Source organism: Hyla sarda, chromosome 10 (genome assembly GCF_029499605.1).
Source record: "Hyla sarda isolate aHylSar1 chromosome 10, aHylSar1.hap1, whole genome shotgun sequence".
In the NCBI taxonomy this organism is placed as follows: Eukaryota; Metazoa; Chordata; class Amphibia; order Anura; family Hylidae; genus Hyla; species Hyla sarda.
The window spans coordinates 85,594,854-85,609,484 of record NC_079198.1 but is presented as its reverse complement, the minus strand read 5'-3'; the positions used below and the strand labels follow the sequence as shown (position 1 = coordinate 85,609,484).

Below are 14,631 nucleotides of genomic sequence, written 5' to 3'. Positions count from 1 at the left end.
TAAAAAACTGGTCTGCTGTTTACTGCATGGAAGGCAGCTCAGGTGTGCTTCAATGGGTGGGGTGGATGAAGTGTGGGAGGGAGAAAAGTGACCTCACACTTACAAATAAGGGATCCCGGGACTTGTAGTTGGAGGGGGGGGGGGGGGGGGGACTCCAACAGGAAATAGCCATTTCATCAAAAGTAAGATACAGCGTTATGGTAATCTCACAACACAGCCATTTATCTCCAAGACAAGCACATATCCTTTCTAAGCATGTCTATTACTATCTGGCAGGTAAGTACTAAAGTCAAAGAACACAGAACAAAGTGTTAGTGATACAAGGGCAGGTTAGGCTCCTACTTCCATTGTGATGCAGATCAGCCACAATCAGGTATTTAAGGGGAGGTCGCACAGGTGCAAAATACTAATAAACAACCACTCACTCACCACCTACTATTCATGAGGGAGGTAGCTGCATAGTAGTATATATATATATATATATATATATATATATACATATATATATATATATAAAAAAATATATATATATATATATATATATATATATTTGTATATGTATATACTTGCTGAGTACCCGACATTGCCCAGTTTTTCCTTTCTAATCCTTGTTGTGAAGGAAAATCAACAGAGGAAGCTTTTGACTTCCTATCCCGTCCTCATATATTGTTGTCATATCCCAACTCCATATCCCGACCTCCTATCCCGACCTCCTATCCCATCCTCCTACCCTGTCCTCCTATCCCAACCTCCTATCTCGACCTCCTATCCTGACCTCCTATCTCGACCTCCTATCCCATTCTCCTATCCCGTCCTCCAATCCCGACCTCTTATCTCGACCTACTATCCCCACCTCCTATCCTGACTTCCTTTCCCATCCTCATATCTCGACCTCCTATCTCGACCTCCTATCCCGACCTCCTATCCTGACCTCCTATCCCAACCTCCTTGCCCGACCTCCTATCCCATCCTCTTATCCCAACTTCCTATCTCGACCTCCTATCTCGACCTCCTATCTTGACCTCCTATCCCATCCTCCTATCCCGTCCTCATATGCTGTCCTTGTATCCCGACCTCCTATCCCGACCTTTTATCCCATCTTCATATCCAGACCCTAGGTCGAGGTCCTCCTCCTACCTCCTATCCCGACCTCCTTGCCCGTACTCATATCTCAAACTCCTATCCCGACCTCCTATCTCGAGCTCCTATCCCGACCTCCTATCCTGACCTCCTATCCCAACTTCCTATCCAGACCTCCTATCCCATCCTCCTATCCCGTCCTCATATGCTGTCCTTGTATCCTGACCTCCTATCCCGACTTTTTAACCCATCTTCATATCCCGACCCTAAATATGTGTACCAGGTATTATATAAATATCTCCAGCCGTACGGAAGTTACGGAACAAAAAAACCCAACCCTCACAAATGGGGGTAGTTAAGGGTGAAATTAACTATCCTATATTTTAAGTGGACATATAACATGTGACCAAGTATTATCAAAATATCTCCAGCCGTTTGGAAGTTATGCTGGAACATATATTTCCCATAGACTTGTATGGGACTTTAAACATAAACCCCACCCCTGGCAAATGGGGGTGAGTAAGGGTTAAATTACCTATCCTATGTTTGTTGTTGACATATAAGTAACATGTGACAAGTTTCATGTTAATATCTTCATCCGTTTGGACGTGATGCTGGAACATACATACATACATACATACATACACACATACACACACATTGGCCCTCATTTACTAAGAATGTTGTGTAGGTTTCTTTGTGGGTTTCATTTCCCTACAATTTATTTTCCACAATATTTACTAAGGTTTCCCTACATTTTCCACTTTCCCTACATTTTGCTTTTTTTTACACATTCTCTGATCTGTGGGATTTTCCTCAGCTCAAATCTATCACATTTTATGTGGAAACCTTAGTAAATGAGTTGGATTTTTGTGAAAATGTCGGGAACACGCCCCTTTTCGGAGACCATGCCCCCTTTTCCCAGCGGTCACACCCCTTTTCCGGGTTTTCTTAGCAAAATGGAGAGTTAGTCGGGTTTTTTCAATTCTGGCGCAAATTCTGGTGCAAAATCTGGTGCAGACAGAATTTCTGGTGCAATGCGACAGAATCTGGCGCACAACCCGACAAAACAAGTTGGGTTTGCAATGGTAAATGAGGGCCATTGAGTTTTATATATATAGATTGTGATGTGGTCATGTACCGTATATACTCGAGTATAAGCCGAGTTTTTCAGCGCAATTTTTCGTGCTGCAAACGCCCCCATCGGCTTATACTCGAGTGAACTCTCTGCCTGTCAATCCCTTCATCAGTGGTCTTCAACCTGCGGACCTCCAGATGTTGCAAAAATACAACTCCCAGCAAGCCCAGATGTTCTAAAAATACAACTCCCATCATCCAGGTGAGTACAAAACAAAAGGGGGGGGCTGGATGATGACGAAGGCCGCAGTGGTCTTCAACCTGTGGACCTCCAGAGGTTTCAAAACTTCAATACCCAGCATGCCAGGCATGCTGGGAGTTGTACTTTTGCAACATCTGGAGGTCCGCAGGTTGAAGACCACTGATGAAGGGATTGACAGGCGGTGATGGCTGTCCGGGCATTCTGGGAGTTGTAGTTTTGCAACATCTGGAGGTCCGCAGGTTGAAGACCACTGATGAAGGGATTGACAGGCGGTGATGATGAAGGGGGGGGATGATGACGAAGACCACAGTGGTCTTCAACCTGCGGACCTCCAGAGGTTTCAAAACTACAACACCCAGCATGCCCGGTGATGATGAAGGGGGGGGGGGGGGGATGATGACGAAGGCTGCAATGGCTGCTGTAAAATCTTGGGTCTTGGGTCCTGTCTTGGGTACTGTCATTTAGGTGGATGTTACTCTAGCATGTACCACGTATCTAAACATCACTGATTGTGAATGGCCTCACTTTTTATTGATATACTGCCTGTAATGACAATGGGATGACTGCTACAAAAAAGTGAACTCTACAGAACAGGACAGCACTGACGTAAGGCTTAGTAGCCAGCGTGACTGTATGAATAGTAACAGGGAAAAAAAGCCAAAAAAAAAAAAGCATCACAATTATTTATTTTTTAAACTTTCTTTATAAGTCATTTTCTGGTAACATGTCCTCTTTAATCTTAAAAGGAAACTGGCATCAGGTTCACCTACATTAATCAGTTATGTACAGGTGGGTTACACCTATTATAACAATACTTACCTACCTATGATCCGTAGTCCTGTTCGTCTGTTACCTTCTTTATCCCCTTAAGGACCGAGTGTTTTTCTGTTTTTGCACTTTCATTTTATCCTCCTTACCTTTTAAAAATCATAACTCTTTCAATTTTGCACCTAAAAATCCATATGATGGCTAATTCAGTCATATTACCCCCAAAATATATGGTTAAACAAAAAAAATCATTGTGCGACAAAATTGAAGAAAAACAACATTTTGTGAATTTTGGGGCCTTCCGTTTCTACGTAGCACATTTTTCGGTAAAAAAGACACATTCTCTTTATTCTGTAGGTCCATACGATTAAAACGATACCCTACTTATAGAGGTTTGATTTTGTCTTACTTCTGGAAAAAATCCTAACTACATGCATGAAAATTAATATGTTTAAAATTGTCATTTTCTGACCCCTATAACGTTTTTATTATTCGGTATTTAATTTAGGGGCGGTATGAGGGCTCATTTTCTGCGCTATGATCCGAAGTTTTTAGCGGTACCATTTTTGTATTGATCTGACTTTTTGATCGGTTTTTATTCATTTTTTTCATGATGTAAAAAGTGACCAAAAATACACTATTTTGGACTTTGAAATTTTTTTACGTGTGCGCCATTGACTGTGCGGTTTAATTAACTATATATTTTTATAGTTCGGACATTTACGTATGCGGCAATACCACATATGTTTATTTTGATTTTGATTTACATACGTTTTTTAAAAGAGGAAAAGGGGGATGATTCAAACTTTTATTAGGTTAGGGGTTAAAGGGGTACTCCGCCCCTGGCATCTTATCCCCTATCCAAAGGATAGGGGATAAGATGTTAGATCACCGCGGTCCCGCTGCTGGGGACCCCGGGGATCGCCGCTGTGGCACCCCGCTATCATTACAGCACAGAGCGAGTTTGCTCTGTGCGTAATGACGGGCGATACGCCCCCTTAATGCAAGTCTATGGCAGGGGGCGTGACGACCGCCCCCCCCCCCCCTCCCATAGACTTGTATTGAGGGGGGCGGGTGGAGCCGTGACGTAACGATGCTCCGGCCCCTGTATTGGCCGTCATTACGTGCAGAGCGATCTCGCTCTGCACAGTAATGATAGCGGAATGCTGCAGCAGCGATCCCCGGGGTCCCCAGCAGCGGGCCCCCCGCGATCTGACATCTATCCAAAGGATAGGGGATAAGATGTCTAGGGGCGGAGTACCCCTTTAAGTGATCTTTATTTACTTTTTTTCCACTTTTTCTGCAATGTTATAGCCCCCATATAACATGCAGTACATTAATTCAATACACTGATCAATGCCATTGCATTGCATTGATCAGTGTTATCAGCATTCAATTTCAGGCTTGGAGCAATCATTTGCCGATCAGACACGCAGGAGGCAGGTAAGGCACCCTCCTGATGCATTCTAGCTGATCGGGACATTGCGATTTTACCACGATGGTCCCGATCAGCCCGACTGAGCTGCCGGGAAGCTTTCATTTTAACTTTAGACATGGCAATCAACTTTGATCACCGTGTCTAAAGAGTTAATGCCGGACATCAGCCTGATCTGCGATGTCTGGCATTAGCCGCTAGTCCTGGTAACTTATAGCAACCGGGACCTACTGATAGAGATGTCGCGAATTGTTCGCCGGCAAACAGTTCCCGGTGAATTTCGCATGATCGCGTTCGCTTCGCCGGGCGAACATATGTGAAGTTCGATCCGCCCCCTATGCTTTAACATTGCAGTAAACTTTGACCCTGTGAGTCAGAGTCAGCAGACACATTACAGCCAATCAGCATCAGTCCCTCCCTTCCAGACCCTCCTACCTCTTGCACGGACGCCATTTTAGCCTCATTCAGCATGCTGCAGGCTTAGGAAGTGGAGGGTTAGAGAAGCTGCTCCTGCTGTATAGGGAAAGCGATAGCTAGGTTGCTGCTAGGTGGTGTATTCAGGGTCCAGTTTACTCCTAAAGCACTAGTGTAACTTCTGCTTTAAGGACAACACCCAAAAAAGCCCTTTTTAGGGCTGAAAGATATCAGTCCTGGTTGGAAGGGAACCGCTGGTTAAAAGGGGTACTCCAGAATCAAACTTAAGTTCCTTCAAGCAACTATCTACTACAGTATTCAAAGAGCTTAAAGATATCAGTCCGTTAGTCTTGCAACAGCTGGAGGCACCCTGGTTGGGAGGGAACCGCTGGTTAAAAGGGGTACTCCAGAATCAAACTTAAGTTCCTTCAAGCAACTACTACAGTATTCAAAGGGCTGAAAGATATCAGTCCGTGTGTTTTGCAACAGCTGTAGGTACCCTGGTTGGGGACCACTGCTTAAAAGGGGAACTCCGCTGGCAAGCTTTTTTTTCTTTAAAGCAACTAACTACTACAGTATTCAAAGGGCTGAAATATATCAGTCCGTGTGTTTTGCAACAGCTGGAGGCACCCTGGTTGGGGACCACTGCATAAAAGGGGAACTCCGCTGGCAAGTTTTTTTGCTCATTGTCACACTAGGGCAAATCACATTTGGTGTGACAGTTGTGCAAATAAAAAAAAATACCTTTTTTGGCTGTTAAATAAAATCAGCCGTCACTGTTAGTTCACGTCACAGTTGCCATTTTTCCTGCCTGCAGGGCAAATTGTGTCACCCTAGTGCAAATCACATTAGGTGTGACAGTTGCGCAAGTTAAAAAAAACATACCTTTTTTGGCTGTTAAATAAAATCAGCCGTCACTGTTAGTTCACGTCACAGTTGCCATTTTTCCTGCCTGCAGGGCAAATCGTGTCACCCTAGTGCAAATCACATTAGGTGTGACAGTTGCGCAAATTAAAAAAAAAATACCTTTTTTGGCTGTTAAATAAAATCAGCCATCACTGTTAGTTCACGTCACAGTTGCCATTTTTCCTGCCTGCAGGGCAAATTGTGTCACTCTAGTGCAAATCACATTTGGTGTGACAGTTGTGCAAATAAAAAAATAAAAAACCTTTTTGGGCTGTTAAATAAAATCAGCCGTCACTGTTAGTTCACGTCACAGTTGCCATTTTTCCTGCCTGCAGGGCAAATTGTGTCAACCTAGTGCAAATCACATTAGGTGTGACAGTTGCGCAAATTAAAAAAAAACATACCTTTTTTGGCTGTTAAATAAAATCAGCCGTCACTGTTAGTTCACGTCACAGTTGCCATTTTTCCTGCCTGCAGGGCAAATTGTGTCACTCTAGTGCAAATCACATTTGGTGTGACAGTTGTGCAAATAAAAAAATAAAAAACCTTTTTGGGCTGTTAAATAAAATCAGCCGTCACTGTTAGTTCACGTCACAGTTGCCATTTTTCCTGCCTGCAGGGCAAATTGTGTCAACCTAGTGCAAATCACATTAGGTGTGACAGTTGCGCAAATTAAAAAAAACATACCTTTTTTGGCTGTTAAATAAAATCAGCCGTCACTGTTAGTTCACGTCACAGTTGCCATTTTTCCTGCCTGCAGGGCAAATTGTGTCACCCTAGTGCAAATCACATTAGGCATGATAGTTGCGCAAAAAAAAAAAAAAAAAAAAAAAAAAAAAAAACCTTTTTTGGCTGTTAATTAAAATCAGCCGTCACTGTTAGTTCAAGTCACAGTTGCCATTTTTCCTGCCTGCAGGGCAAATTGTGTCACCCTAGTGCACATCACATTAGGTGTGACATTTGCACAAATTAAAAAAAAATACCTTTTTCGGCTGTTAAATAAAATCAGCCGTCACTGTTAGTTCACATCACAGTTGCCATTTTTCCTGCCTGCAGGGCAAATTGTGTCCCCCTAGTGCAAATCACATTAGGTGCGACAGTTGTGCAAATTAGAAAAAAATACCTTTTTTGGCTGTTAAATAAAATCAGCCGTCACTGTTACTTCACGTCACAGTTGCCATTTTTCTTACCTGCAGGGCAAATTGTGTCACCCTAGTGCAAATCACATTAGGTGTGACACTTGTATAAATTTAACTAAAAAAATGACAGGCAGAGAAAGGCCACCCCGCAGGGGCCTTCGTGGTGCTGGGATTCCCTTTGGCCCTAGAATGGCCAGTGTTCAGAGGCCACGTACCCTGAACCCCCAAAGTTCTGAGGACTTAGTTGACTGGCTATCACAAGACACCCAATCTACTACTAAAGCTTCCGCTCGGAACCTTGACGCACAGTCCTTCTCCTCCTCTAGCTTAGTTTCGGGCACCTCTCATGCTACCACTTGCCCGCCTGCCCCAACACCAACACTAGCACCACAGCAGCTTTACTTGATCAGTCAGAGGAGTTATTTACACATCAGTTTGAAGACATGAGTGATGCACAACCATTATTGCCAGAGGATGTAGTTAACAGAGATATGTCTCAGTCAGGCAGCATTACACACATACGTACGGTGTGATGATGATGTTGCACTCGCTGCTGCTTCCTTTCTTGAGGTGTCAGATAGTGGTGAAGGTGTTGATGATGACGATGTTTCCGTGGATGCCACGTGGGTGCCCGCTAGAAGAGAAGAAGAGGGGGAAAGTTCAGATGGGGAGACAGAGAGGAGGAGGAGACGAGTTGGAAGCAGGGGGAGGTCATCGCAAGGAGTTAGTGGCACAGTCAGACAGCATGCATCGGCACCCGGGGTCAGCCAGATGGGACGCCAATCAACGCATGCTGTTGCCACCACCAGAATGCCATCATCGCAGAGCTCAGAAGTGTGGCATTTTTTTTGTGTGTTTGCCTCTGACAACAGAGAGGCCATTTGCAACCTGTGCCAGAAGAAACTGAGTCGTGGGAAGTCCAACACCCACCTAGGCACAACTGCTTTGCGAAGGCACATGATGTCACATCACAAAGGCCTATGGGATCAACACGTCAGTACAAGCAGCACACAAAGTCAAAGCCGCCATCCTCCTCCTGGTCCAGCATCTTCAGCCAGGTCAACCACTGCTGCCCTCCTTGCCCCCTCTCAACCATCCGCCTCTTTGTCTCTCACCTTGAGCAGTTCCTGCTCATCTGCCCACAGTCAGGTGTCTGTCAAGGACTCGGAGATGTTTGAGCGCAAGTAGACAATTTCTCAAAGTTACCCCAAAGTTGTCTGACAGCTGGCTTGTCGGAACTGCTAGCCTGCCAGCTTTTACCATACAAGCTGGTGGAGTCTGAGGCCTTTAAAAAAAAAATTGTAGCCATTGGGACACCGCAGTGGAAGGTACCCGGCAGAATTTTTTTTGCACAAAAGGCAATCCCCAACCTTTACTCCATTGTGCAAAAGGAAACTATGGCATGTCTGGCATGGTCCATCTCACCAGGGGGGCAAGGGTCCATCTGACCACTGATACCTGGTCTGCAAAATATGGTCAGGGCAGGTATATCACCTACACTGCGCATTGGGTAAACCTGGTGATGGCTGCCAAGCATGGAATGCGTGGCTCTGCAGAGGAGTTGGTGACACCGCCACGACTTGCAGGCAGGCCTGCTGCTACCTCCTCTACTCCTCCTACTCCATCCTCTTCCATAACCTCCTCGGCCGAGTCCTCTTCCACTGCTGCGTCTTGCTCCACATCAACGGCACCCCCCCCCCCCCCCCCAAGCTCCACATGTGCTATTCCGCATCCCGGATACGGCAGTGTCACGCCATCTTAGGGTTGACTTGCCTCAAAGCGGAGAGTCACACCGCACCAGCGCTCCTGCATTATAGAGTCTTCTGGACTTTATGATAATTTAAACTTGAATTTTGAAGAGTACTAACCATTACACAAAGGAACGCTTGTTACGCGTGTGATTTTTTAACTTAAATTTTCAAAAGTAAAATACAGAGAGGGAAGAATACTGTTTCTTTATTTGATGAAAAATTTTATTTAGAAAATAATTTCTTTGTGTGTTTCTCCATCCTGCATTATAGAATCTTCTGGACTCTTGGATATGCGCTTGTTCTTATATTTCAGCCATGTGTACATGCCTAATTTTTCTGGCCTCTGGTGCTGCACTTTTTCTGCTGCTGCAATTTTTCTGGCCGTTGCTTTCATCTTGATTTGGTGAAAAATTTTATTTTGAAAAGGATTTCTCTGTGATTTTCATCGTCCTACATTATAGAGTCTTCTGGACTCTTGGATATGCGCTTGTTCTTATATTTCAGCCATGTGTACATGCCTAATTTTTCTGGCCTCTGGTGCTGCCGCTTTTTATGCTGCCGCAATTTTTCTGGGCGCTGCTACAGCTGCGGCTGCAACAATACCAAATTTTTGAGCCATGTGTACATGCCTAATTTTTCTGGTACTCGCTGCTGACATCTCTGTCCATTTTAGCAACCGTGCATATTAGATGTATGGTAAGGGTAGCATGGTGGCTCAGAGGTTAGCACTGCTGACTTGCAGCGCTGGGGTCTTGGGTTCAAATCCCACTATGTGCTGCCTAAAGGGGGGCTCTAACTATGTGCTGCCTAAAGGGGGACTCTAACTATGTGCTGCCTAATATAGGGGAATCTATGTGCTGCCTAACATGGGGGAATCTATGTGCTGCCTAAAGGGGCTGTAACTATGTGCTGCCTAATATGGGGGGGATCTAAATATGTGCTGCCTAATATGGGGGAATCTATATGCTGCCTAAAGGGGGGCTCTAACTATGTGCTGCCTAACATGGGGGAATCTATGTGCTGCCTAAAGGGGGGAATCTAACTATGTGCTGCCTAATATGGGGGAATCTATGTGCTGCCTAAAGGGGGCTAAAGCACGTTATTCCAAACCATTTAGGAATAATAGGTGATTTATTCCCTTTATGGATTAAAACCAGACTCTGCATCAACTATGTAATTTTCCATGGGAGTTTTGCCATGGATCCCACTCCGACACGCCACAGTCCAGGTGTTAGTCCCCTTGAAACAACTTTTAAATCACTATTGTGGCCAGAAAGAGTCCCTGTGGGTTTTAAAATTCGTCTGCCCATTGAAGTCAATGGAGGTTCGCCCGGTTCGCAAACTTTTGCGGAAGTTTGCGTTCGCGGTTCACAAACCGGAAATTTTATGTTCGCGACATCACTACCCACCGAGTATGATGCGCACTCACCTGCTGAACATGCGTCATACCTCAGGAGCCGCAGATGGACGTTAATGAACGTCCATTTGCGGCAAGAGGTTAATCCAGCAGCAGGCTTGGTACATGGGCATAGCTTAAGGAGCACACGCACATCACTGCTGCTGCTTCCCCAAGCCTGCTAGCAGCAACTGTAATATCTTGGATGAAAGTCATTGGTCTTTGTAATGAAAACTAATTTTTTTTTCTAGATTGGAAGCTGGGAAACCTGCAGAAGTTTCTTATGTCTACATTAATTATAATGGCATTGTCCAGAACAACATGCCCTTTCAAATGAAATCTTCCTGCAACTTTGACATCTATTATTTTCCATTCGATCATCACAACTGCACATTTACTTTCTCTAGCTGGATACATACAGGTATGTTTTGTCCTATATCTACTCAAAAATGTGCTACAGTATAGTCAATGATTAATTCCTATGTTAAATTCAAGTCTTGTAGTATAAAAAATTTAATACGAGCGGCCTAAAACTAACTTTCCTTCCTTATTGATTTACTCCTACTTCCTCTGAATATGAATCTTTTTTCAACTTTCTCATTTTTAGCGCAAGATGTTAATGTATCTTTTCGGAGACATGAGTCAAAGACATTTACAAGTATATATAAGGATGATGGAGAGTGGGAAATCGTCAATGTAACTCCAGTCTACCGTTTGTATGTTGTTGACCTAGAGGAAAATGTTGATACCTTTGGAGAAACCTTGTTCCATGTAAGTTCATTCTTTTACCAGTTTATTTTTAGCTTTAGAAAAATTCAGAATGAACAAAAAAACAAATGTACAGGCCCCGCTTATGGATACTAACCAATTATTAAGATGCTGTACAATATTATGGTATGATCTTCATTTTCATGGTCCAAAATTCAGTCAGTTTCCTCATTTATGATAATTTTCTTTTATTGTGATGTTAATTGTACCTGTACATTGGCCCTTAAAGGGGCTATCCAGCTGTTAAAAACTTGACCCTATCCACAGGAGAAGGCCTGACTTTTCCCAGTGAACCCTCTGGCCACCCATCTTCTAAAACATACATATCTAGGCAGTGATGGCCCGCTCAGACAATCACTGACTGAGGAGGGGCACCATTGTGGCCGGTGATTGGATGAGCGGGCAATCACTGCTAAGACAATTACGTCTTGGAAGGGGGGGACCAGAGTGTTCAGCAGGGAGAGTCAGGCCCCAATCTATAGATACTTTTTAATAATTTTAAGCAAGGTTATACTCATAGAGTTATACTCATAGAGGATGCAGAGGTACCAATTGTACACAGACAATAAAGACAATGTAGGAATACAGATATAAATATAACCTCTAGATATAAATATATTGTTAAATAATGAGATTAAACAGCTAGTTGTACTAAAAACCAGTTTATTTACGTAATGGTATAGATATAAATATATTGTTAAATAATGAGATTAAACAGCTAGTTGTACTAAAAACCAGTTTATTTACGTAATGGTATATCAATAGATAAGTCCAAGCAGAGCCCTTGCTATGGACTGCATACAATTAAAACATTCTGTACGTGAATACATAAAATAAATAAATGAATGAATCGATAGATGTCAGCAGTTACAGCCACCCACAGTCCTGTGTAAATTCAACAAGGTATTGTTAATCCAATAAGTGTGGTTCAACAAGGTATTGTTATATCCAGCATGGTTATAGATAGTTAGTAACAGATTTGCAGTTGTATTGTAACAAATTTTGTAATAAGGTTTGGTGCTCTGCACCACTCACCGTACCGCTGTGTGAAGAAGATCTCCGGAAAGTGAAAGTGTCAGGGCAGACTTCGCTTCTGTGGACCGGCAACGGCTAGACGGCCGGCCTGGGATGGTATAGATGTCCGTATGAAGGTCTTACTGTGTCCGGAGTGGCACAAATCTGCGTCCGGCCATTAAGCACGGTGAAAGGCTTGCAGCGGTCCGGCGGTGAGAGGGAGCAGCGTCCTCGTGTATCAAGCGCTGGCAGGCGCACGTCTGAGCGGTGGGCCTCAAACTGGGGGATTTCAGAAGTTGAGAATGGTGGATGTAGGTTCTAGGATGTAGTTATTCTGCTGCTTGGTCTGTGTTGCTGGGTCATATATCAATGCTAGACACGTTTCGGGGTGTCCCTTTCCTCAGTAGCAGTACAATGATATAGTGGTTACCCCATGTGGGTATTGGTCTTATATAGTCCATAAAATTGTGACATTAATTAGTGTTAATTGGTGTCTCAGATGATTAGTGTTTCAGATAAATGATGGACCGGATTTTCCGCCTGGAGAGACTCAAAACGCAGACCAGATTGGCATTAGTGACTTGAATACAACTAGCTAGTTGATTTAACATAGTATAATAGATAAATAGATATATATTGTTTAGTAGTATGGATATGGATATATATATATAAATAGGATATAATAGGTTAATAATAATGATTATTTGAGGAAGTTTACGGGTATATGGAGTATATGTAACGGAATCAGTGAATGTGAAATGCATTATTATAAAATGGCATAAAGATGAATATAAATAAAATAAAATGTGCGGAATCTATTAGAATTTATGAATATCAGATGGTTACTATTAGCAGGATTGCTAATTTCCCTGGATCCAAGGTCTATGAAACAAACACAACTCCTGTGCTTCATGTGCATAATGTAAATTATGGTGCACCTGAGCACCATGAGGTACATTTACGTCCTGTGTCCTCCAGGGGTGAAAAGCCTTAAAGCATTACTGTCACTTTTAAAAAACCAATATTTACGTCACACAGTCAAAGTCAAAAGTTTTGACCAGTGCTCATATCCCCACGATCGCTAGATACAGCCGGTAAAAGCGTGCAGGTATGCATTTTACTTCCCGGTTCGTTGCTTGATCCAGCTCATTGCAGGAAACATACTCCACTGTAAGTCTATGGAGCCAGATTAATGCAATAGGTCAGATCGAGCATCAATCGAGTAAAGCATGCTTCTCCTGGTTATATCTAGCGATATAGTGATCAGTGGGGAGCACTAAGCTCCAGCCCAATAAAAAATGGGGAAAGTTATTCATATGTAGACCGCTGTTTCAGGGTTCAGGTTGGCCAGTGAGGGGCTTTTAATGTGGGACTAGGAGGGTAGTGTGTCTCCTCGAGGAGATAGTCAAACTGATGTATAGAATCTTACAAGCCATCAAAAAACTCCATGCCGTCTCTTGAGACTTCAGATTGTACTCATTATTGAGTAGGCTCTTTAGTGTTGTACAAACACTTCTATAGATGAAGCTTTACTTAAGAAATTCATGTGGTAGGTCTTGTAAGTCGTTTTAGATTTCATTACAAAGACTACATGCAAATGGACAGATCTTCTTGTGGAGAGTTAGAATATGTTATTTTTTATCTACCTTTTTATCTACCTTATATGGTTGCTGATTTGTTTTCAGATAATAATAAAAAGAAATCCACTGTTTTATACTGTGAATTTGATTCTGCCGAGTGTTCTTCTCATGGTCATGAATATGGCTGCATTTTACCTTCCTCCGGAAAGCGGAGAGAGAACATCTTTTAAGATCACCCTTCTACTAGGATATTCTGTCTTCCTCATCATTGTCGCTGACCATGCTCCTGCTTCTGGAACACCACTACTAGGTGATTTTTCTAATGTACTCAATGACAACGTAAACAAAATAAATAAATAAGGCACCAAGAAGTTTTGTTGAAATTGAATAAAACTGTATATGTTTGAATGTAATTATGATATATGTCAGTGATTACAAAATGTGTCATAATTACATCCCTAAAGCCACTTTCCCTGCCTACTTGAACGGACAACCTAGCAGTGAATCACAACTTGGAACCGGTCCATACACTGGGCTAATCTGCTGGGGCATTAGAGCCAAAATAATAAATGGAACTCTACAAGGTGGGGGTACACATCAAGAACATGAGGGGTTAACACAATAACCAACAAACAGGACTAAGGACCTAAAACAAGCAGGAATACTAAATAGCAACAAACAGAAATCACAACAAATATTTGGCAGGCAGCTCACCACACACTACCGGCCAAGAGAGGCTGAGGCTTACCATTATGGCACCAATACCCTATATGCCCAGAGAAAAACAGACAGACATTTAACATCACTGCATGCTGCATAGTTCAACCACAAGGGCCCTGCAGTTGGTCTTGTAAATATTATTATTATTTTATTATTATATTAGTGATTAAATATTGTTAATATCATTTTCTAGCCTGAGTGCAATATATACGGCAATCTGTCTTCCTTATCTCGTATTTCCTGAGAGTTACTTAAAGGACCACACACTTTTGTTATACTGACAAACAGTAAAGAAACCAGAGATAAGATAAACGGCAGATA

General features: G+C 42.9%; 1 protein-coding gene across 1 annotated transcript in view; it reads left to right on the top strand.

The window, feature by feature from the left end:
* Positions 1 to 14,631, top strand: part of LOC130293220 (5-hydroxytryptamine receptor 3A-like) — a 47,504-nt gene that overhangs the window by 26,595 nt on the left and 6,278 nt on the right. The window contains exons 5-7 of the mRNA XM_056541723.1: positions 10,480 to 10,649; positions 10,836 to 10,999; positions 13,696 to 13,900. Of these exons, the coding sequence (XP_056397698.1) occupies positions 10,480 to 10,649; positions 10,836 to 10,999; positions 13,696 to 13,900 (539 nt within the window). The remainder of the gene's footprint in view (positions 1 to 10,479; positions 10,650 to 10,835; positions 11,000 to 13,695; positions 13,901 to 14,631) is intronic.